Below are 23,402 nucleotides of genomic sequence, written 5' to 3'. Positions count from 1 at the left end.
CCCACCCCATGTGCAATGTGAAGTAGAGAGGTGCAAATTTGGCCCGCTAACAGAATGCTTCTTTCAACAACAACAACAACAATAATAATAATAATAATAAACAGCTTGATCTGGCCTGAATTAATTTGATATGTGTTGGTTCAACGTCAATAAGATGTGTATCCTTTGGAATTGACGACCTTGATTTAAAGTTTTAACCAAAATCAATAAATTATTGTCGATAATATATAACAGCTGGCTGGTGTACTGTGGTTATATTATATTTAAGAAAAAATATAAAAAATAATTTTAGTTAATTAATTTAAAATTTAAGATAAATAAAATAATTTTTAAAAATTAATTAATATTAATTAAAAAATTAATTACTTAATATTACTTTATACTAAATAAGGATCACTACTGCATAATACATAGCATAGTTTTTAGGACATAAAAAAAAAATATTACAAAATAAGTTATATTATGCCATTTTAAAGGTTAAAATTTACTTATATTTATTTTCATATAATGTAAAATTAAAAATTAAGAGTTGTTAAATGATAATTGAATTATGTAAAAATATCTAATTATTTTTAACTAATAACTTCATTCGAAGACAATTGAATCTTATTTCAAAACATTGTTTTGGCAATTATCCTACCACATACGTAAATCTAAAGGAGCATTGATGAAATCAAGTATGAGGTTGTTGAAGACCGAAAATATGATTTCGTACAAGAAAGTTGGCAGACATTTACATGTGCAAGGAATAGGGATAATAATCAAAATGTCAATAACTGAAATTTTACGAGATAGGGATGGAGGAACACCTATGATTTTGCCAACATGCATCGATTGGTGAATAGACGAATAGTGCAAAGTGCAAACATTATGTTGTGTCATCGTGAGTTTTTTGGTTATGTTTGCCTTGATACACATGAACCGATAACGCTTGTTATTATTATTTTTTGTCTTTGTGCTAACATATGGTTACTTATATTATAATTATTTTTTTAGTATTAGCTAACACTAATGTATCAATATATAGTAAAGTGAAGCGTGTGAAATGTGAATGACATCCTAAACCATTAATTAAAGTGAAGCATGGTGTTCCTGAATAAATATGAACTACCAACCTCCACCGAATCTCTTTAATAATCTCAACTGTCCTCGCAAAACCCAACTTGTACTCTTTCTTTTATTAGAAGTCTTTAATATGTGTATGTGTTCCCACTTCTCTATATAGACACACACCAATCCGTTTATTGTGATACATGTAAGCATAAGTGTTTTAATTTCTTAATATATGGCGAGCATTACTACTTCTCATTCTCCATCGTCGTTGAGTGTGACCTTGCACTCCAAGCTCACAGCAGTATCAAGTGAACCAACCGGGTCGGGTAAGACCCACCATGAGCTTTCTGCATTGGACCGTGCCATGGCTCAACACACACTGCATATGGTTTTCTATTATAGGGACCAGGATGAGTCGTTTGGGTTACATGACTTGGATTCGTGGAGGGAATCATTGTCTACGGTTCTTACCATGTACCCCACAATGACGGGTAGGTTGTTGTTGGAGCAGGGGCATGATGGTAATTGGCAAGTTAGGTGGAACGATGCGGGTGTTAGGGTGGTTAAGGGCAGCGTGGATGGCAGCCTCAGTGAGTGGCTTAATTCTGCAACTGCTTCCCAAGAGAAGCTTCTGGCGTCTTGGAACCATATGCCTGTTGATCCTACCACCTGGTCTCCCTTTCGAATTCAGGTATCAACTTGTGACTTTTTTTTTTTACACCGAAAAAAAAAAAAAAAGAGAATCGAATTCCTGACCTCTTAGTTAACTATAAAGAGATTATGTCATTTAAACTATAACTCATTGATAATTTGGTACTTGTTTTAAAGCAAACCCTCTTTACACTACTTTTTTTTTTTGGTTTAAAACTCGTGTGCTGTGTTGATAGGTAAGACTCGTTATCAATTGTCAATTTTATATAAACACACTTGAGTTTTCACTTTTGTTTTTTTACCATATATTCCTTTTAGAAAAATATTAGGGAGTTAGTACTTTAGGCTCCATTTGGTTGATATATAGGATGGGACATAAATACAAAGACACAGACACTAAAGATATAGACATAAAATATTTGTGTTTATGTATTATGTTTGGTAAAATTAATGAACAAGACACAAATATTTAAAAAAGTTTGAATTGTCCTTCATTTAACCACAAGATTTACCAACACCGCTACACACCCATCACCTCAAAGGCTACATGTCATAACCATTAAATTTTTATTTCTTTCCGTATTTTTTTTCTTTTAATATCATGTCAAATTATCATTTAAATATTAAATATATAATTTTTTAAAAAAAAATCAAAGTCCGAAACTTATTACAGATTAATTAAATTCAAATAAATAAAAAATTAAATGTATAATTTTTTTAAGAAAACAAAAAAATAAATTTGGTTGTAGATTTTAAAAGAGGAAGTAAAAAAAAGAAATATTTGAGGAGATAAGAGGATAAATTTTGAAAATTTACAAATTGAATAAGGGTAAAAGAGTAAAAAAGTAGTATCTCACAAATTGTGTCTCATTGTCTCATTAAATTGGAGGTACACTAAATTAGTGTCTCCGTGTCCATCTGTGTCTTTCCGTGTCCATAAAAAATTTGTGTCTCACCAAACTAAAGAACAGACATGTGTCACCGTGTCCATGTTTTATTGAGATATGGATATCAACCAAACACTACTTTAGTATTGGTTTAAATACATGACAATAAGAAATATTTTTTTATGAGATAAAAGAACAAACATTTGATTTTTTTTAAGACAAATAGAAGGTATAAATAATTAAATATACAGAAAATAATACATATAACATCCATTTTTAAATATTTTTGTTATCACTTATATTAACTAGATATATTTATTTAGAATTTAATTTTTAAACACTCTCATTATAAGAAAGGTTTACCTAGATAATCAATTGTGTATTGTGTATTAATAAAAATAATTAATTTTTAAATTTGTTATCTAGAAATTTATCAAATATATGAATTTGATTGAATGATCGTATTTAAAATTAATTTTTTTAATTTATAATTAATTTAGGAGATAATATCACTCTTAATTTTGATGATGTCATTCTTTGCATAATTTTTTTACATTATATTTTATACAAATTTATAAAAAAATGACAGATATTATCAAAATAAAAATGACATCTATTATATCTATTATATATCTCTAATTTTACAACTAAAATATATCACATGTCATTTTTTTATTATAATTGAAATCAAATCTTTCCTTTCAAACTTAAGGAATTTTTCTTTCCTCCTTATTAATTTTATAACCAAAATGTGTCACATGTCACTCTTTTATTGTAATTGAAATTAAATCTTTCCCTCCAAAATTAAAGACTTTTTTCATCTTTCTCACTAATTTTATAACTAAAATGTGTCACATCTCACTCTTTTATTGCAATTGAAATCAAATCTTTCCATCCAAAATTAAAGAGTTCTTCCCTCTTCCCTCTTCTTTTCTCTATTTCTCTCATTCTTTCAACCACTTTATTTATTTTATATATCATTATCAATATCAATGACTAATTAGACAATCAAAATGTACAACATGACATTCTTTAATTCTCTCATCTAACTCTCTTCATTTTTTCTATTTCTCTCTACTATTTTTACTTTATATATAATTTATATTTTATATTAGTAATTTGACAAATCAAAATATACCATTCGATATTTTTTTACAATTAAAATAAAAAATTTTTCTTCTAAAATTAATAAACTCTCACTCTCACTCTCATTCTTCATATTTATTTTTCTCTCTTTTCTCTCATTCTCTATTTTTTTCATGTTTCTCTTCTACAGAAAACAAAATTAACAAAATAATATAATTTAAATAAAAAATATTATTATTATTGTTATTATATATATAGTTTTTTTGTTTTAAATTTTTACCACTTATCTTTCTAATCTATATTTTTAGTTTTCTTCTTTCAAATATTTATTACATATAATTTAGAGAGAATACTAATGTTATAATGAAAAGTTAGAATCAAGATTCAATTGTTTAAAAAAAATTAATTTTGAGTTAATTTTATAATTATTAGTATAATTTTTTTATGCTAATATCTAATTATTATTTTTAAATAGCAAGTATAAAAATTAATTATTTCTATTTATGTAACAGACTTAACAGTTAACACCTAATTAAATGTAAAAATATACACGTTAAATTGTTTTAGATTTTAGATAACAAAATTTTAAAATTAATTATTAATAAAAAATTAGATTTTTTCGTATAAAAATAATAACTAAAAATTTTATTATTTAATTTTTTATCTACAAATATCTTAATTTTTTTAGCAAAAGACTTTTGTCAACTTACGATTTTCTTTCATAAAAGTAATTTGATTTTATAAATCTTTTGTGCCATATATAATTTATATTATCAAAATAAAATAAACTATTATTTTAAAAATTTATATTCGCATAATGTTATTACGAATAAAAATATTAGTTATCATCTATTTTAGTACACACTTGTTATATTTAAAGGTGGAGAGAACCGTCTAATGAAAGCTAATAAGTAAACTATGTCGATAATCTAACAGTGATAATATATACAGATAAAAGACACATACTTTGTTAGAGGACAATACTATTGGATTAGTATAATCTATTGTTTTTGATATGCAAGTTAATCAATAATATTTAAAAGTATTAGTTAATAATATAGTATTAAATTATTAGATTGACCAATATAAATTATAGTTAGTGATCCTTAAGGTTTTTTTTTTTTTTTAGTGTTACAAAAGGAAATGTATTTTTTCCATGCATGTTAACTTGTACGATTAGGCTACTTTTGATTTTGAAAATAAAATAAGACAAGATGTAAAAGATATTGAAAACTGAACACAAATAATAAAAATACAAATATTTTTATATTTTGTTTAATAACAAAATGAATATAAGATATAATAAATAATAAAAAATTTATTTTATTTTTTTACATAATTAAAAAAATAAAAAATATAATTATAAAAATTTGATAGTAATAATAAATAAATAAATAAATTGTATTTTTATTTAGTGTTTCTATGTCTTTTTATAAAAATAATACAAAATATATTAATTTAGTATCTCAAATATAATATATTTATTTATATTTTTTCTATCAAATACAATTTTATATCTCTAGCTCATTATCTTGTCCTTATAAAAAAAATAGCGTTAATGATAGTCTTTGAGCAATTTAATTACATATGCTCCCTTACGTTAGGGTAATGCTATGCAATTTGTTTATGATGAAAACGAAAGCTAAGAATAATTCACGAAAGACTAATCAATATATTGTCATGAAAAAACGTAGTTATCTGATTATCTCTATGAGAGAGACAGATGAGATGACCAAACTCTTTTAGCAATTAATTAACAAGTCTGCTAATAAGTACTATCTTAAAAGGCATTTATTAAAGAGTTAACACTTAACAGGTAGAATTGAATATTAAGTCAAAGTTCTTAATTATGATTACGTTGCAGGTAAGCAATTTCAAAGAAGGAGGTGTTGCAATAGGAATAAGTTGTAGTCACATGCTTGCTGATCTAACTTGCTTAGCTTCATTCATCAAATCATGGACACTAGTTCACCGAAACTTACCCATTACCAACCCTCCTTCCTTCACTCCACTCCCTTTTTCGCCGTCGTCGCCGCCGCCACTTTCAAACGGCCATGCTAAGCTGCCACCTCCACAGCAAGCAAAAGACATGGCCAAAGCCACTTTCAAGTTTTCCAGTTCAACAATGCAACAGTGCCTCTCCAATGTCCATCACATTTGCCCCAATGCCACCCCATTTGATTTTCTTTGTGCATTGTTTTGGACTAGAATCTCTCACTTGAAGCCATTGAAAAACAATGATCAAACTCACTCTCTATCCATTTGCATAGATTTCAGAAAGAAGCTTCTTAAAGAACCAATCCCTTTTGGTTACTTTGGAAATGCTCTGCATTTCACAATGCTTTCTCTTAAAGGTGAAGATTTTGGAAGTGTAGTTAGTGCAGTGAATAGGCACTTGGCAGGGATTCAAGAAGAGGAGATACGGTGTGCCATAGAACGGTTAGGATCATCGAATCGTTGCATGTATGGGGAAGAATTAACCTGTGTTTGCATGGAATCTCTGCCATATGAAGCAAAGTTTAGTGATAATGAGAAGCCGGTTCATGTTTCATGTCATGTAGGGAATGTGGCTGGGAAAGGTTTGATCATGATGATGCCTTCTTGTGAAGAAGGGCTTGCAAGAACTGTGACAGTTATGCTGCCACATGAAGAGCTTGCTGAATTAATCAAAGATGAAGCTATATTGCAGTTGGATCCAACTACTTTGCTTTCTGATATATAATATCATAAAGATTTGGTTTAGAAACCATAAAATATTTAAGGGCAGACAATTTTAACCATGAAAGATCAAATGTTTTTACATCTTTTATAGTTAGACTTGTTGGTGCCCAAATCTTTTATGGTAAAAAATGGTCATTTATTCTTTGGTTTATGTATAAATTGCAAGAGTGGACATTTTTCCATTATTCTTTTGATTCAGGTTTGATCATATTGTAATCTTTCTGGTGTTCAGATAGTTTCATTAATTTATGAACTCAATAAGTGACGACATGTCAAGCCGATGCAAAACTTTTGATCCCTCAAATTCTGGTTGAAACTGACTTTATTTATGTAATAGCAATACATTCATGACATGACATTCACAATAGTTATAGGTAACAACTAACAAGAGTTGTTATAAATCCATAAAGGACCAATAACAATTAATGTTATTTAGATGCATGCAAACATATCTAGCTAGGTTTGCTTTGGTGGGGTATCAGCAAACTTCCATGAGCATCTAACCAAGGCATCAGTGGTTCGTTCCCCGTTACCTCAGAAACTAGTTCTGCAATCTCATTCAGATCATCTCTGCTGAGCTTCACTTCAAGGGAACCCAAATTGATGTCAAGATTCTTTGTCTTTGTTGTTCCTACAACAACAATAACACATGACAAAAAGTTCAGTTCATTCAAGTAATTTATTTATTTATGATAGAATTCATGATTATAACTCAAGAGTAAACTGGATATTAAGATGTTCTTTGTGTTGTGTGATAGCTGTATAATACAAGATACCACATATTTATAGGTGATGAACAAATCAGAAATCAATCAAAATAATTTACACGTATAAAATGGGAAATCACTCACCAGGGATTGGCACGACGTCATCGCCCTGATGATTAATCCATGCAAGAGCAAGCTGTGAAGATTTGCATCCATGTTTCTCTGCCAAATTCTCTATCTTGTAGTATACCATCTTGTTCTTGTCAAAGTTTTCTCCTTGTAGCCTTGGCTGAATTGCCTGATGCGAAATTCAAATAGAGACTATATTGGTGAGTGAATGAGGAACAAGGCCAAATTTCACCACAAACAAAACATAACACACTTAGAATATACATTAATATGTACCAGAAAACTGTGTGCAGGTATGCTTTCTATGACACCCTTGCCACCAAAGAATCCATGCCCAAGGGGACTATATGATACTATCCCAATTCCTAACTCCCTACAAGTCTCAGAACAATTAAATATTTACTGTGAATACTCACATGCAGTTGTTTTCACATGAAGTTGATAATTGAGAATTGTTAGATGACAATTTAGTCAAACTTGTCGAATCATCTAATGATTCTCAGCTATCAACTTCACATGAATACAACTGTTTTCTGCTATAATTGTAACTATTTTATCTGTATAATAGAGATTCTGATGTAATTCATACTTGAATTCAACCGGCTTTTCATTAATTTACTTGCAAAGTGGAACGATATCTTGTTCAATCTTGCGAGTCCAAAGGGACCACTCCAATTGAAGAGCAGTGATGGGATGAACAGCGTGTCAGCGTGTGCCCTTCTAATTGTGTTAGCACTTGCTTCTGATAAACCAATGTACCTTATTTTTCCCTCTTCCACCAGCTTCTTCAGCTCTCCCATCTCATGCATGCAAAACAAATCAAGAAATAAAACTTAAATAAATAAAAAACTGTATACATAAAAGTTTGTTAGTCTAATCAGTGGCACTTACAGTGTCCTCAATGGGTACTGTGGTGTCAATACGGTGCTGATAATAGAGATCAATGTAATCTACACCAAGTCTCTGAAGGCTACCCTCACAGCATGATCTAACATATTCAGGTCTACCATTTACTATGACATTGTTAGATTCCATTTTCACAATTCCAAATTTGGTGGCTATCTGAATTTTATCACGAGGTATCTCCTTAATCGCCTGATACATATACATACATAGTCAAATAAAATGTTTATTAAACTTGTGTGTGTCATTTTATTTACATGAAGACGAGACAACAACAACAACAAAGCATTGTCCCACTAGATGGGATCGGCTATATATATGAATCAAACGATGTTATTGAGTTCTGTCATGTATTATGTCGTGTAGATCTCGTTTGACCACCTCATGGATGGTCTTATTAGGTCTTTCTCTACCTTTCACTCCTAATCCATCTTCCATCTCATCCATCCTCCTCCTGAGTGTCTGTCGGTCTTCTTTTTACATGTCCAAACTACCTGAGATGCGATTCTACCATCTTTTCCACAATGAGTGCTACTTCAACTCTCTCCCTTATATCTTGGTTCCTTATTTTATTCAATTGTGTATGACCACTCATCCATCTCAACATCTTCATCTCTGTTACACTCAGTTTATGTTCGTGCTCCGCTCCCCTACCCAACACTCCGTACCAATAAAGCATAGTCGTTCTTATAGTAATGCGATAGAATTTACCTTTAAGTTTTAAAAAAACTTTTTTTTTCCGATAAAACCAGTCCGCCATTTACATGAAGACGATAGTTTAAAATTATTAGATAATTTAACATATTTGACTAAATTACTTAACATAATATGTCGCCACATCTTTGCTTTTTATTTTCACATAGGATCACACATCAAATACATTTGGAAATAGATGAAATATTAAAGGGAGCTAAAAATATTTACACAATAAAATAAGATTAAAATAAAATTTTAAAGGGACTAAACTGAAATTTACATATAATTTAAATTTAAAAAATTAAAATTAGGGGACGATTTCCCCCCTTTCTTTATAGGTAGCTCCGCCTCTGATTTGTAGCAGACACATCATAAAAACACTACCAATATAGAAAAAAGTAGGTAAAGAGGAAAACCTTTCCGACAAGAAGTTCGTTGGTATGGGGTCCATAAGAATTAGAAGTGTCAAAGAAGGTGATGCCTTTGTTGAATGCATACTTGATTATTGAGATGCCAACCTCTTCAGGAACAGGATCATTATATACTCCGGTTAGCCCCATACACCCAAATCCCAATTTAGACACCTATCATCATCGATCATTCATCAATCAAATTAAATTAACAAGGTCACTAGTCACTATATCAATCAAACATAGATACATATATATACATACATACCTCAAGGCCTTGGCTTCCAAGCTTCACTCTAGGAACATGTCCCATCTTTGTGTCTCTCTTCAAAATGTCAACTATCCTGCTTCTTCTTCAGTATCTCTTGTTATATAATTGATATAAAATAGTTAAAGGAGCTTTTAATGTTAATCATAGACAATGAAATTATGATTTAATTGATTAATCTAAAGCATCTATTGGGTTGCGGTCATTGAAGGCAACTAGTTTTATCATATCATTTGACTCAGTCTGAGCTACTCCACTCATCATGGTCTCTATGATGTGTTGACCACCATCAATTCTTCCAATCAATCATTTTCTTACTAATAATGAGGACTATGGTATTTGGCTATTTCTATATGGACTTTAGGCATAACTTAACTAATTTATGATCGAATTTTGCTAATGCATGCTTTGAAGTGAAGGTTCCAAAGTGAATTGAGAAGGGGGTTTGAATCAAGGAATCATTTTTAATGCTTAATAAAATAGATTGTGTAATGCACTGAATTCAGAAGATTATTTTAGATTTTATCTCATTCTGCAGCAATAGAACAAAGAACAAATAGAAGTTGAAGAGAATAAGAAAGGAGAAGATTGACATTACTATTTATTCTAGTTCAACCACAAAGTGTAATGTGACATATGTCCAGTCTTCACCACAATAATAGTAGAATTTTCACTATAATCAATAAGGATTATAATTACTAATTTCAAGAGACTCACACTCTTATAACTCACCTAAGCTATTCCAAGCTTAGTAACTCCTAGGTACTAACCCAACCTAATAAGGGGAATCAAGTACACTCTAACCTAGCACACATTTGAAATCCATCACTCAAACAAAAATACAAATTGGCTTTTGTATACACTACTCTCTTTGCCTTTTGTTTTGTATCTCTCAAAATAAGCTTAATTCTAGACAAAAGAAAAAATAACTAAATAAGAACTCACTCAAATAACAAGGAATAAAAGCAATGTGTTTACTCCACTGGTTGCCTTCTTCCTTGGATGAGATCTTCTTTTATAGAGCTTGAAATCTCTTCTTCAATGTTGGAATAATTTCCTTTTTCATCATGCTAGCCATTGCACCATTTATTGGTTGTAACCGTTGACATTGAAGAAGAATTCTTTCCTTTTGTATGTGATATGAATATATGATTCTTGGAGCATATCACTTATTTATGAGTCGATTTGCTTGTATCATGGATTGCTTAATTGTGGTCCTTAATTGCCAATTTATTAATACCTACAATGCTCGTGAAGAAATAAGTATAATAGAAAATTATCAATTATATTTGTCTATCACAAGGTTATCAATCAATACTTGACTCTGTGAAAGAAAGACAAAAATTGAAGATTTTGATATATTTCTCTTAATCTATTAGAAACATTTATTTAAAAATCTTTAAAGAAGATCCTTAAAAATACTTTAGTTATATTCATTGTAAGTATGATGAAATAATCAATAATATACAAGGATCATTTCCTTTATATTACATTCTTTTATCATAATCAGTATTTGGAAGGAGACGATCAAGGAGGAGTCAAACCAAAATGCTGTGATGTTATTTTATTTTATCAGAGCTCTGAAGTCTGAACTAAATCCAATGAGTAGTCCAATGTCTCAGCATAATTGAAAACATTAATTGAACCATGTCTGTGTCTCTGTCTCCTCACTTAATAAAACACACAAAATTTTGCAAGGTAACAAGAACTAGTCTTCATGAGGTGTGATCAAATTTGAGAAAAATGGAAGATAGGAGTTCTGAGATTGTGCATTAACCGGTACATATCTATCTAGCTCCGTTTTGGTGGAGTATCAGCAAACTTCCATGAGCATTTAACGAAAGCTGCAGTGGTCCGATCGCCTGCCACCTCGGACATTGGTACAGCATCTGTAATCTCCTTCAAATCGCCTTCCTTGAGCTTCACTTCGAGCGAACCGATGTTAGTGTCAAGATTTGTTGTCTTAGTTGTTCCTACAATACATCACAAGTTCAATAAATATGTTCTTTGCAGGTCAAAACTGTTTTGAAGTGAAAAGTACTTTCTATAAATATTTTTTGAATGAGTATTATTCATAACAGATTGATGCTAACACATTCAAAATTATGTTTGCAAATGGAAAATCACTCACCAGGGATAGGTACAACGTCGTCCCTTTGATTAAGGATCCATGCAAGAGCAAGTTGTGAAGGCTTACATCCATGTCTCTCTGCCAGTTTTTCCAACTTAGAATACAAGATCTTGTTCTTGTCTAAGTTTTCCCCTCGAATCCTTGGCTGGTATGCCTGATGAAAATCGAAAAAAAAAGTCAGAGAGCAAGGAACAAGGCCAATTATCATCAAATGATAAAAAAACAAATGTGTCTACTTTCCATACCAGAAAACTGTTTGCTGGTATACTTTCTGTGACACCCTTACCACCGAAAAATCCACGGCCAAGCGGGCTATATGGCACTATCGCAATTCCTAATTCCCTGCAAATGTTATCACCATAGTCATACATTCAATGAAGATTCATGGAGGATGTGGAAAAGCACTAAACACTAGAAAGAAATCATCAAAACAAAACTCTAGATTTCATACCAACTCAACTTAGTTTATGCATATCATATGATTAGGTAAGGCAGGACAATGGAATCAGCTACTAGCCTAGGAATTAGAATAACATATTCTCCCAAAAAGCGCATAACACTTAACATGCAAAAATCCTTAGCATTTTTACCTGCAAAGTGGAACAATATCTTGTTCAATTTCGCGAGTCCAAAGCGACCACTCCAATTGCACGGCTGTAATAGGATGAACAGAATGCGCCCTCCTAATAGTATCAGGACTTGCTTCAGATAACCCTATATGCTTTACTTTGCCCTCTTCCACCAGCTTCTTAAGCTCCCCCATCTATCTCATTCAGGAACAGAAAAATCAGAAATACAAACAGCTACTAAACTATCCCAAATCAAGAAAAAAAGTAGAGTTCAATGGAAATTACAGTGTCCTCAACGGGGACCGTGGTGTCGACACGGTGCTGATAATAGAGATCAATGTAATCAACACCAAGACGCTGAAGACTACCCTCACAACAAGATCTAACATATTCAGGGGTACCATTGACTACAACAGTATTAGAAGCCATATCCATTTTGACAATACCAAATTTGGTGGCAATCTGAACTTTATCACGAGGTAACTCCTTAAGAGCCTGAAGAGATAGGGCAAATTATCATATAGCTACTGCCATTTTCATTGTTTTATCACAGGATGAAAAAACCACTAACAAAAACAATGAATTAAAGTTGAAATGTGAACCTTTCCGACAAGAACTTCATTGGCATGGGCACCATAGAAATCAGCAGTGTCAAAAAAAGTGATTCCTTTGCTGAATGCATACTTGATTATTGAGATGCCAACTTCTTCAGGAACAGGATCATTGTACACACCAGTTAACCCCATACATCCGAATCCTATCTTAGAAACCTATCATTATCAAAAGTAAGCATAAATATGTGAAGCAGGTTCAGAGTACTACTACTGAAAGTGAAATGAATGAAACAAGATAGATACCTCAAGACCTTGGGGTCCAAGCTTGACTCTAGGAACTTCTGCCATTCTTGTGTTTCTGTGTTCCAAGTTTCCTCCTCTATTCAAAATATGAACCTACTACCTACCTACCACAATGTTTTGAAAAGTTGGTGAATGGTTGTAAGTAGAACTCATGCCACGTGTTATGTGGTTGGTGAACCTAAGATATTAAGGCGTTACCACTGCTCTCAATCCTTTTCATAATTTGAGTACTTTGTGTAATTATATTGTTCAAAAATATTTGAGAATGCGCATCCGGGGAATCGAACCCCGGTCAGTACCGTGGGAGGGTACTATGATACCACTACACCAGATGCGCTTCTTGTACTTGTGTGGCCAATTTAAAATTATATATATACTCTGACAGCTTCAACCTATGTCTTAATCACTAAAGTGTTTTTAAACATTTAACAATTTAATTGGTTTATCAACGTTATATATTTCACCATACAATAGCAATAGGTATCACACCTTGAAACATTTTTAGGAAACTAACTAAAGAATGTCTTAGTGCACTAGATAAAAAAAGATAGAAAGGTTTTGTTTTTAATAGTTTATCAATATAGTTAATTAATACAAGATTTATATTTTTTAATAAAATACTCTATTTAGACGACGTCTTAAAAAAAACTCTTATTTTCAAGAGGAGAAAGTTTAAGAGCCTAGTTTTTTTACTAAAATTTGGCCAGCACTTAACTAGCAAAAAAAAGTGAGTAATCTTATACCATTAGATGTAATTTCACACCATTAAAATTTAAAAACACTAATGATAGCTTCAAATCACAAAACCTGGCCCCTAGCACTCCCCTTTCAAGAGAGAAAAAAAAAAGGAAGAAAAACACTTATTGATGAAAAAAGTCAAGAAACAGAATGATGCCATTCAAAAATACAGTGACGTAATTAAGATAGATTGGTCTAATGGTTAGCTCACTAGTTTATTTAAATAAGTGTCAGAAATTTGAATTTCGCCTTGTGCATGCATCAACTCATTGGCCAACGACAAACCTTTAAATGAAATTCAGTACTACGGCAGATTAGTCTTTGACTTGTCGGGTTGAAAAATACCATAAAAAACCAAAAAGAAAAGAAATACAGAGACGTGGAGGAAAGAAAAACCAAAAGAAAGAAAAAATGGTAGTAGACATAGACACAGATGTGATAGAGTAATAATCAAGGAAGTATTTCAAGGCCTGATTCTTTTAGATTTATCAAAGTTAATACTTTGGTATCCACATATATTGGATACTACTTTGTGTTTTGAAATCTTGACCAAAAGATCTGTACCTTAATCGTCACTGATAATGTCACCAAGCATTCAAAAGTCAAAACCCGGTAAAAAAGAATGACGGATTGTGTGTGGTGTCGCTTTATTGTTTCTGCCTTATCATGATTTATAATTCCTTAAATAAGAATAATTAAAATGCTACTCTAATAATTTCATTAATACTTTAGCAGGTACATGGATGGATAATAAAGAAAAGCCCTATTATTATACATAAGTTTTGTTACAACACAAACCTGTATTACACATAAAACTGAGACATCATGTAGTATCTATCCAGCCAATCAACTAGAATAGACTTTGACTAATATCTTTCTATATTTTCAAGGAACTCACATTCAAACATTTTCCAGTAAAACAAGGTATTATACATCTGGATCATACATTGGTAGGTGCAGAATTACCATTTATTCATAATTTTGTGTTCCCTATTATTATAGGTGCTTCAAGTTGAGACACTTGAATCATTTGGAGGTGTGTTAGCAGACTTCCAAGAAAATTTAGCATGCCCTTCATCGTAGTGCCTAACTCCTGCTACATCATCAATCGGAACTGCTTCCGAAATTTCCCTTAGGTCGTTCTCACTAAGTTTTACCGACAAGGCACCTATGTTTTGATCCAGGTTCTTGATTTTAGTAGTTCCTGTAAAACCCTATCTCCATCAACATAATTGTTGCAAACTTGCAACCAAGCTAAGCAGCACTATTATCACCAGAACAAGTATGTATCCAAATTTAAAAATTGATCATACCAGGAATAGGCACAACATCATTGCCTTGTTGGAGTACCCATGCTAATGCCAACTGAGGAGTAGTGCACTGATGCTTCTGTGCAAGGCTTTCTATTTTCTCATATATCCTTTTGTTCTTCTCTATGTTCTCTGCTTGGTACCGGGGATGACCACTCTAAAATGGAAAAAAAACAAGCAATCAGATCAGAATTCATCTTTGTCATGTTTCTTGTTGCAAAATCAAGTCTAATGATCTTCTTACTCTTGATGGCTACCTTGGACTTAAAGAAAGAACATGGATGACAATCTAATTTAAACTCACAAATTAGTTCAATAATCCTTCCAGGATTAAGAATTATTCCTTGCTGTTTATTAGTCCTAATAACAATTTGATGCAATGTAACTAAATCAAGCATAGTGATCAAATATAGTACCAAGGTGCTAACAGAAGGCACAGTTTCCACGACTCCCTTGCCGCCAAAAAAGCCACGACCAAGAGGGCTATAAGGCACAATTCCAATACCAAGTTCCCTGTATTAAAACAAGCACAAAGATAAAAGGTTAAAAAAAGTGTAGTCACATAGAGAGACATAGTTTCAAGTAGCTGATGTCTAATCACTATGTTCTTTAAGTAGAAACTCTAGAAGAACAACCAAAACTAACCTGCAAAGAGGGATTACTTCGTCCTCTATGTCTCGAGTCCAAAGGGACCACTCTAATTGAACTGCTGTAATAGGATGCACAGCATGCGCTCTCCTTATAGTATCAGGGCTGGCTTCAGATAACCCTATATACTTCACTTTCCCTTCCTCAACCAGTTTCTTAAGTTCACCCATCTATTACACACACCAAATTTATTCAGATATCAGAATGTAACAAATGAGATAAGGCAGATAAATAGATCAAGTAATTTCTTTCATTAGTCTGTATCATCACTTACTGTTTGCTCTATAGGCACCGATGTGTCGACTCTATGTTGATAATAGAGATCAATGTATTGAACATCAAGACGTTTCAAGCTAGCTTCACAACATGACCGCACATAGTCTGGTGTACCCTTGATCTGCCTATCAGAGAAGGTTGTTTTTGAAATGCCAAATTTTGTTGCTAGCTGTATCTTGTCTCTGGGCAATTGCTTCAAAGCCTGGTCAAGAAGGAAATTCATAAATGTCTTTTATTAATTTGCAGCAGTAGCAGCAGAACCATACTTACAAGAATTCACCAATTTGTAAAAGTAACGATGACGATTAGTGAATAGTTAATACCTTGGCGAGCAAGAGTTCGTTAGCATGATTAGAACCATAGACATCAGCAGTATCGAAAAAAGTGATGCCTTGAGTGAAAGCATGCTTAATAACTGATATGGCTTCTTGTTCGGGGAGAGGATCGTTGTAAGCTCCAGTGAGGCCCATACACCCAAACCCCAACTTTGAAACCTACGTATAAAAAGAGGAATTTCAAGGAATTGGGGGTGAAACTAATTACATGGATTAAGTGAATGAAAGAAGCTAACTTGAAGGCCTTGGGAACCAAGGTTCACGCGAGGAATGGAAACGCTCTCACTCCCTGCTTCTGCCATTATTATGCTGCTTCACTTCTCAGTCCTGATTTGTAGCTGTGTAGTGTACGTAATGATGGAGAACTATATAGACAAACTAGAAGGTGGACCCGCGGGCTATGAAAAATTTTATGGCTTAAAATTGTATTATAAGTGTTTTTATTTTTATATGAATAATGATGTTGTCTTACATATTCAAATTTTTTTATGAATTAAATTTAATTAAATTAAATAATAAAATTTATAATAATATTAATTATAATTAATGTTTATTATGTTAAACTAATTTAATTGAATAATTAATAAAAAAATTTAGATGTATAATATTATATTTTTTATATAATTTTTAAAAAATTTTATTCATTATGTGTTAGGTATTTAATAGTAATTTAAATAATAATTAAAGATTGATTGTAATTTAAAAAAGAATATCTGACAAGTATTATTGTTAGGTATTTAATATGTAATTCAAATAATAATTATAATCGAAAGGTTCGAAAGAACTTTGAAATGTGAGTTATGCTATAAAGATAGAAAAGCAGAGAATTTTTTTTTCAATAGATATGAACTTCGTCAATAAGAAAGATTTGGAGGAGTTATTCAGAGGGTTAGGATATTTGGAGTATAAAATCATATTCTGATATGATTCAACTGCACTGGTGTTTGAGAATGGGTTGCACGTACTTGCTGGTGACAAAAAAATAAATAAAATGTGTGATTTTATACTTAAACACAACATGAAAGAATCCTTCTTGTACTTTGAGCATCTAATGGATCAGTCTTGTAGTCCTAGAGACAATGTGAGGGTGGAATATGTTTCTAAAGAAGAGTCTATAAAGGAGATAGATTCTTTTGATGATAATTCTTTGGATTTTGGAAGAGACACAATCATCATCTTCATATGATTTTTATGAGAGTGTTAAGAATGAAGCTTATAAGCCTCTACCTCCCAAGTATGAGAGTGACAATAGTAAGGAATCTCCAAGATCTGAAAATAGGATGAAGAAACAGAAACCTAAGTCACCATTCAACATAAAACAAAAGCCCAATAACATAACTAGCATCATTAAGACAAGATTACCATCATCTAACCAAATTTTCAGCATACATCATCTGAGCAAGATCAACTTTGGCGCAAAAACTGTTGGGAGTTTGGAGGCAACACAACCACACGTCCCCTCCTTTACCATACCACATACTTTCAGCACCAACAGAGAAAAAACCCTTTCAATACCGTAGCAATGGCCGTAAAAATATAACGACGTGGAAGGAAGAAAAAAATCGAAAGAAAGAAAAAATTGTAGTAGACATAGACATAGATGTGATAGAGTAATAATTAAGGAAGTACTTCGAGGCCTGATTTTTTTAGATGTATCAAAGTTAATACTTTGGTACCCACATATATTGGATATTATTTTGTGTGTACGTTGATGATTTAAATATCATTGGAATTCCTAAAAAGATTTCAACAATTATAAAAGATCTAAAAAAAAGTTTGAGATAAAAGATTTTGAAAAGACTAAATTTTGTCTCAGCCTACAGATCAAGCATACAAAAAATGAGATCTTTATTCATCAAATAACATACACAAAAAAGATCCTAAAGAGATTTTATATAGATAAGTCATATCCATTAAGTACTCAATAATCGTAAGGTATTTGGATGTGGAAAAAGATAAATTCCACCCTAAAGAAGAAAATGAAGATATCATTAATTCTGAAGTATCATATCTCAGTGTCATTGGGACACTAATGTATCTACGGGTGGAAATAGGTCAAGCGGCCTGCAACCTGACCTGATAAAAAATATGTCCAAGCTCAAGCTATTAAAAAAGCCTATATTCTTTAAAATATCAGATAGCCTATTGGGTCTATTAGAAGGATTTGAATTTGGGTCTTCTAACATATGAAAATACCTTTATCCATTAAACTATTTGTCTCTTTAATTATATATGTGTATTTTTATTTTCTTAATATGTTTAATCTTTGATGTTGGAATATCAAAAGTCAATCAAATAAAATAATTCTAAAAACTTTCCCTCCACATTAATAAAGAAATAAACATACACATGGTCATTTTTTCTTCTCTTCTCCACTTTATACGCTCTTCTACCAGACTACCATCCTCTTCATCTTCTCTTCTTTTAACTGTACGTATTTCTTCTTTTTTCTCATGTCATTATTTTTTATTTTATTATTTTTTATATTTATTGTTATTCTTTCATCAATTAGGATTTTATTATGTCAAAGATCTTCTTTTAAGTTCGATTTTTTTTGTTTGTGTTGTGGTATTATTTCTATTTTTTCGAATATAAAATTTTATCCTTTTTTTCTTCATGAAAAGGTTCTTACTTTATGCTATTGATATGATGAAAGTAAAAAAAATTATGAGATAATGTTGTCTATTAATTTTTGTTTAGGCATTACAATAGACTTTAGAAATGGCTGAATATGTAACTCCAAATAATCCATTGGCTAATTCTATTTCTTTAAATGGAGAAGAAATTAATCATTCAGTACCAACAATGCCAACAATAGATACTGGCCAATTCTATTATTTTATATTTTATAATTTTAAAAATTAAATTATATCTTAAACTTAATTATTATTAAAAAAAACAGGCCTATTGACAAGTTTCAGGCCAAGCCAGATTTAACAACAGGCCAGACTCAGTACTCATTAAAAAGCCTACACCAGGCTACAGGCCAGGCTAAGGCCAATATACTCTATTACATGTCTGGCCTGTTAAGAGTAAAGTCTGCCTGTCCTGCCTATTTCCACCCCTAAATGTATCTTGCTAATAATACACGACCCGATATATCATTTGCTGTGAATTTACTAGTAAGGTATAGTTCATCTCCAACCAGAAGACGTTGGAATGAAATCAAACAAATCTTTCGATATCTTTATAGAACAGTTGATATGAGACTGTTTTATCCATATAAATCAAAGTCACAATTAGTTGGCTATGCAGATGCAGGATACTTATTTGATCCACACAAAGGAAGATCTCAAACAGGATACCTATTCACCTATGGTAATACAGCTATATCATGGAGGTCTACGAAACAGGCGATAACAGTAACCTTCTCTAATCATGCTGAAATACTAGCGATACATGAAGCAAGTCACGAGTGTTTTTGACTCAAGAGTTTAATCCAATGTATTTTATCGTCATGTGGACTAATTGATCATAAAATAGTCTAACTATTCTATTTGAAGATAATAAATCATGCATTTCTCAACTTAAGGGTGGATACATCAAAGGTGATAGAACAAAGCGATAATCAAGAAACAATTAATATTCAACAGATCCACTCAAGTGATAATCTGGTAAATTTATTTACAAGTCACTTCCATAATTCTCCTTTGAAAGATTGGTAAAGCAGATTGGAATGCGCCCATTCCAAGATATTAAATATTGTCGATAAGAGAGGGAGACTGTACTCTTTTTTCCTTGGTCAGGTTTTTGTCCCTAATGAATTTTTCTTGACAAAATTTTTAATGAGACAGTCTCACCATAAAGAATATTGTACTTTTTTTTTCACTATTTTTTTTTCATTAAATTTTTTTTTAGTAAAGTTTTAACGACGTATAATCTTAAATAAACATCTAAGGGGAAGTATTGTGATAAAAACAAATAGATAGATGCCCATTTATGACTTGGGTTAACATTGAATGAATCACTTTTTGAAGGTGAATTCAAATTAATGAGGGTTGAAAATGAAGGCATCTTACATGTATAAATAGAAGGCATCGTCAGAAACAATAGATACAGCAATAATAATTTTCTCTCTCTATATTACCAATGAGTTATGCTAGGTAGCCAATGACTTTTTTGAACAATATGAACAACCACAAATCAAATAAAAACACATTACACCTCCAAATTACCCACCTAAATCTTAATATTAGAATAATCATCCGTAGATCTAGTGAAATGAACATCCGATGTTCTATTGTTCACATTATTTAGTATTTTTATTGTCTATCTATACTTTTCCATTACGAATATATAAAACAATATTCTTTCTCTCCTTTTATATATATAACAAATAAACTCATATCTTTTTATTTATATAAATCATCTCTATTATATTAAAATAATATTATTATAATAAAATCTTTTATTTATATTTTTTATTTTATATTTATTTATTTTTTTAGTTATTTATTTCACATCAGACAAAACACTTATTGATGAAGAAACAGAGTGATGCCATTTAGACAAAGTACTTCAAGGCTTGATTTCTTTAGATGTATCAAAGTTAATACTTTGGTACCCACATATATTGGATACTACTTTGTGTTTGTGAATTGAAATCTTGACCAAAAGATCTGGATCTTAATCGTCACTGATAATGTCAGCAAGTATTCAAAAGTCAAAAACCCGGTAAATAAGAATGACGGATTGTGGTGTGGTGTCGCTTTATTGTTTCTGCCTTGTCATGATTTATAATTCGATAAATAAGAATAATTAATATGCTACTCTAATAACTTCATGAATAGCAGGTACATGGATGGATAATAAAGGAAACCCTATTATTAATTTATTATACATAAGTTTTGTTACAACACAAACCTGGATTACACATAAAACTGAGACATCATGTAGTATCTACCCAACCAACCAACTAGAATACACTTGGACTAATATCTTTCTGTATTTTCAAGGAACTCACATTCAAACATTTTCCAGTAAAACAAGGTATTATACATCTGGATCATACATTGGTTGGTGTAGAATTACCCTTTACTCATAGTTTTGTGTTCCCTATTATTATAGGTGCTTCAAGTTGAGACAATTGAATCATTTGGAGGTGTGTTAGCAAACTTCCAAGTAAATTTAGCAGTCCCTTCACTGTAGTGCCTATCTCCTGCTACATCATCAATCGGAACTGCTTCCGAAATTTCCTTTAGGTCGTTCTCACTAAGTTTAACCAACAAGGCACCTATGTTTTGATCCAGGTTCTTCATTTTAGTAGTTCCTATAAAACTCTAGCTCCATCAACATCATTGTTACAACCAAGCTAAGCAACACATTTGATCATACCAGGAATAGGCACAACATCATTGCCTTGTTGGAGTACCCATGCTAATGCCAACTGAGGAGTGGTACACTCATACTTCTTTGCAAGGCTTTCTATTCTTTCATATATCTTCTTGTTCTTCTCTATGTTCTCAGCCTGGAAACGGGGATGACCGCTCTAAAATGGGAAATAAACAAGCAATCAGACAATCAGATCAGAATTCATCTTTGCCACGTTTGTCGTAGCAAAACCAAGTCTAATCATCTTACCTTTGATGACTAACTTTAACTTAGAGAAAGAACATGGATGACAGTCTAATTTAAACTCACAAACTAGTTCAATAATCCTTCTAGGATTAAGAATTATTCCTTGCTGTTTATTAATTAGCCATATCCCAATAACAAATTTGATGCTATGTAACTAAATCAACCATAGTGATCGAATATGGTACCAATGTGCTAACAGAAGGCACAGTTTCCACAACTCCCTTGCCGCCAAAAAAGCCACGACCAAGAGGGCTATAAGGCACAATTCCAATACCAAGTTCCCTGTATTAAAACAAGCACAAAGATAAAAGGTAAAAAAGTGTAGTCAGATAGAGAGACATAGTTTCAAGTAGCTGACATCTAATCACTCTGTTCTTCAAGTAGAAACTCCAGAAAAACAGCCATAACTAACCTGCAAAGAGGGATTACTTCGTCCTCGATGTCACGAGTCCAAAGGGACCACTCTAATTGAACTGCTGTAATAGGATGAACAGCATGAGCTCTCCTTATAGTATCAGGGCTGGCTTCAGATAACCCTATGTACTTCACTTTCCCCTCCTCAACCAGTTTCTTAAGTTCACCCATCTATTGCATACACCAAAGTTATTCAGATATCAGAATGCATCAAGTGAGATAAGGCGGATATAGATAAAATGATTTCATTGGTCTATAAAAGAGGAAGAAACTAAAAGCATGAGTTACTGTTTGTTCTATAGGCACTGATGTGTCGACTCTATGCTGATAATAGAGATCAATGTATTCAACACCAAGACGTTTCAAGCTAGCTTCACAACATGACCGCACATAGTCTGGTGTACCCTTGATCTGCACATCAGGGTTTGGTTTTGAAACGCCAAATTTTGTTGCTAGCTGTATCTTGTTCCTAGGCAATTGCTTCAAAGCCTGGTTTGTGGCCAAGAAGGAAATTCAAAATTGTGTTTCATTAATTTGCAGCAGAACCATACTTACAAGAATTCACCAATTTGTAAAAGTAATGTCGATGATTAGTGAGTAGTTAGTACCTTGGCGAGCAAGAGTTCATTAGCATGATTAGAACCATAGATATCAGCAGTATCGAAAAATGTGATGCCTTTACTGAAAGCATGCTTAATAACTGATATGGCTTCTTGATCCGGGAGAGGATCGTTGTAAGCTCCAGTAAGCCCCATACACCCAAACCCTAACTTTGAAACCTACGTATAAAAAGAGGAATTTCAAGGAATTAGGGGTGAAAATAATTACATGGATTAAGTGAATGAAAGAAGCTAACTTGAAGGCCTTGGGAACCAAGGTTCACGCGAGGAATGGAAACGCTCTCACTCCCTGCTTCTGCCATTATTACTCACTCCTCACTCCTGATTTGCAACTGTATAGTGTACGTAACGATCGAAGATGGATGTATATGACTATTGACTAGGTAGCGTTTGTTTTCAGGTACTGAGACAGAGAC

General features: G+C 32.1%; 4 protein-coding genes, 1 non-coding gene and 1 pseudogene across 6 annotated transcripts; 1 reads left to right on the top strand and 5 right to left on the bottom strand.

Moving 5' to 3' along the window:
* Positions 1 to 1,058: 1,058 nt before the first annotated feature.
* Positions 1,059 to 6,581, top strand: LOC130936274 (rosmarinate synthase-like). Its single transcript, XM_057866321.1, has 2 exons — positions 1,059 to 1,744; positions 5,542 to 6,581. The coding sequence occupies exons 1-2, from the start codon at positions 1,286 to 1,288 to the stop codon at positions 6,397 to 6,399; spliced, it is 1,317 nt and encodes a 438-aa protein (XP_057722304.1). The 5' UTR covers positions 1,059 to 1,285; the 3' UTR covers positions 6,400 to 6,581.
* A 273-nt stretch (positions 6,582 to 6,854) lies between these two features.
* LOC130936276 (probable aldo-keto reductase 1) lies at positions 6,855 to 9,782 on the bottom strand (annotated as a pseudogene).
* Positions 9,783 to 11,043: 1,261 nt separating this feature from the next.
* On the bottom strand, positions 11,044 to 13,278 carry LOC130936275 (probable aldo-keto reductase 1). Its single transcript, XM_057866322.1, has 7 exons — positions 13,069 to 13,278; positions 12,814 to 12,981; positions 12,497 to 12,706; positions 12,233 to 12,405; positions 11,888 to 11,984; positions 11,643 to 11,796; positions 11,044 to 11,484 (listed from the first exon to the last, which is right to left on the bottom strand). The coding sequence occupies exons 1-7, from the start codon at positions 13,111 to 13,113 to the stop codon at positions 11,303 to 11,305; spliced, it is 1,029 nt and encodes a 342-aa protein (XP_057722305.1). The 5' UTR covers positions 13,114 to 13,278; the 3' UTR covers positions 11,044 to 11,302.
* Positions 13,279 to 13,334: 56 nt separating this feature from the next.
* TRNAG-CCC (transfer RNA glycine (anticodon CCC)) lies at positions 13,335 to 13,405 on the bottom strand. Its single transcript has one exon. It is a non-coding gene; the product is annotated as a tRNA-Gly (tRNA).
* A 1,093-nt stretch (positions 13,406 to 14,498) lies between these two features.
* Positions 14,499 to 16,780, bottom strand: LOC130936410 (probable aldo-keto reductase 1). Its single transcript, XM_057866476.1, has 7 exons — positions 16,612 to 16,780; positions 16,364 to 16,534; positions 16,039 to 16,242; positions 15,762 to 15,934; positions 15,533 to 15,629; positions 15,120 to 15,273; positions 14,499 to 15,010 (listed from the first exon to the last, which is right to left on the bottom strand). The coding sequence occupies exons 1-7, from the start codon at positions 16,675 to 16,677 to the stop codon at positions 14,814 to 14,816; spliced, it is 1,062 nt and encodes a 353-aa protein (XP_057722459.1). The 5' UTR covers positions 16,678 to 16,780; the 3' UTR covers positions 14,499 to 14,813.
* A 4,399-nt stretch (positions 16,781 to 21,179) lies between these two features.
* Positions 21,180 to 23,402, bottom strand: LOC130936732 (probable aldo-keto reductase 1). Of its 2 annotated transcripts, none has more exons than XM_057866872.1 (7): positions 23,223 to 23,402; positions 22,975 to 23,145; positions 22,655 to 22,855; positions 22,365 to 22,537; positions 22,138 to 22,234; positions 21,710 to 21,863; positions 21,180 to 21,644 (listed from the first exon to the last, which is right to left on the bottom strand). In XM_057866872.1, exons 1-7 carry the CDS (start codon positions 23,286 to 23,288, stop codon positions 21,448 to 21,450), a joined length of 1,059 nt encoding a protein of 352 aa, XP_057722855.1. In that variant the 5' UTR covers positions 23,289 to 23,402; the 3' UTR covers positions 21,180 to 21,447. The 2 variants fall into 2 exon arrangements, with proteins under 2 accessions (XP_057722855.1, XP_057722856.1); XM_057866873.1 differs by having other exon boundaries at positions 21,180 to 21,608.

The sequence above is a fragment of the Arachis stenosperma genome, chromosome 6 (genome assembly GCF_014773155.1).
Source record: "Arachis stenosperma cultivar V10309 chromosome 6, arast.V10309.gnm1.PFL2, whole genome shotgun sequence".
In the NCBI taxonomy this organism is placed as follows: Eukaryota; Viridiplantae; Streptophyta; class Magnoliopsida; order Fabales; family Fabaceae; genus Arachis; species Arachis stenosperma.
The sequence above is the reverse complement of the archived record's forward strand: the minus strand, read 5'-3'. Positions and strand labels throughout refer to the sequence as shown.

Coding starts and splice junctions, on each gene's coding strand:
- LOC130936732 (XM_057866872.1), bottom strand. CDS start 23,288: ATGGCAGAAGCAGGGAGTGAGAGCGTTTCCATTCCTCGCGTGAACCTT. Junction 23,146..23,222: donor TTGGTTCCCAAGGCCTTCAA/GTTAGCTTCTTT, acceptor TTTTATACGTAG/GTTTCAAAGTTAGGGTTTGG. Junction 21,864..22,137: donor TGCCTTCTGTTAGCACATTG/GTACCATATTCG, acceptor TTCCCATTTTAG/AGCGGTCATCCCCGTTTCCA.
- LOC130936410 (XM_057866476.1), bottom strand. CDS start 16,677: ATGGCAGAAGCAGGGAGTGAGAGCGTTTCCATTCCTCGCGTGAACCTT. Junction 15,935..16,038: donor CGGTGCCTATAGAGCAAACA/GTAAGTGATGAT, acceptor TGTGTGTAATAG/ATGGGTGAACTTAAGAAACT. Junction 15,011..15,119: donor TGATGTTGTGCCTATTCCTG/GTATGATCAATT, acceptor AGGGTTTTACAG/GAACTACTAAAATCAAGAAC.
- LOC130936275 (XM_057866322.1), bottom strand. CDS start 13,113: ATGGCAGAAGTTCCTAGAGTCAAGCTTGGACCCCAAGGTCTTGAG. Junction 12,707..12,813: donor ATGAAGTTCTTGTCGGAAAG/GTTCACATTTCA, acceptor CTATCTCTTCAG/GCTCTTAAGGAGTTACCTCG. Junction 12,406..12,496: donor CGGTCCCCGTTGAGGACACT/GTAATTTCCATT, acceptor TGAATGAGATAG/ATGGGGGAGCTTAAGAAGCT.
- LOC130936274 (XM_057866321.1), top strand. CDS start 1,286: ATGGCGAGCATTACTACTTCTCATTCTCCATCGTCGTTGAGTGTGACC. Junction 1,745..5,541: donor GGTCTCCCTTTCGAATTCAG/GTATCAACTTGT, acceptor ATTACGTTGCAG/GTAAGCAATTTCAAAGAAGG.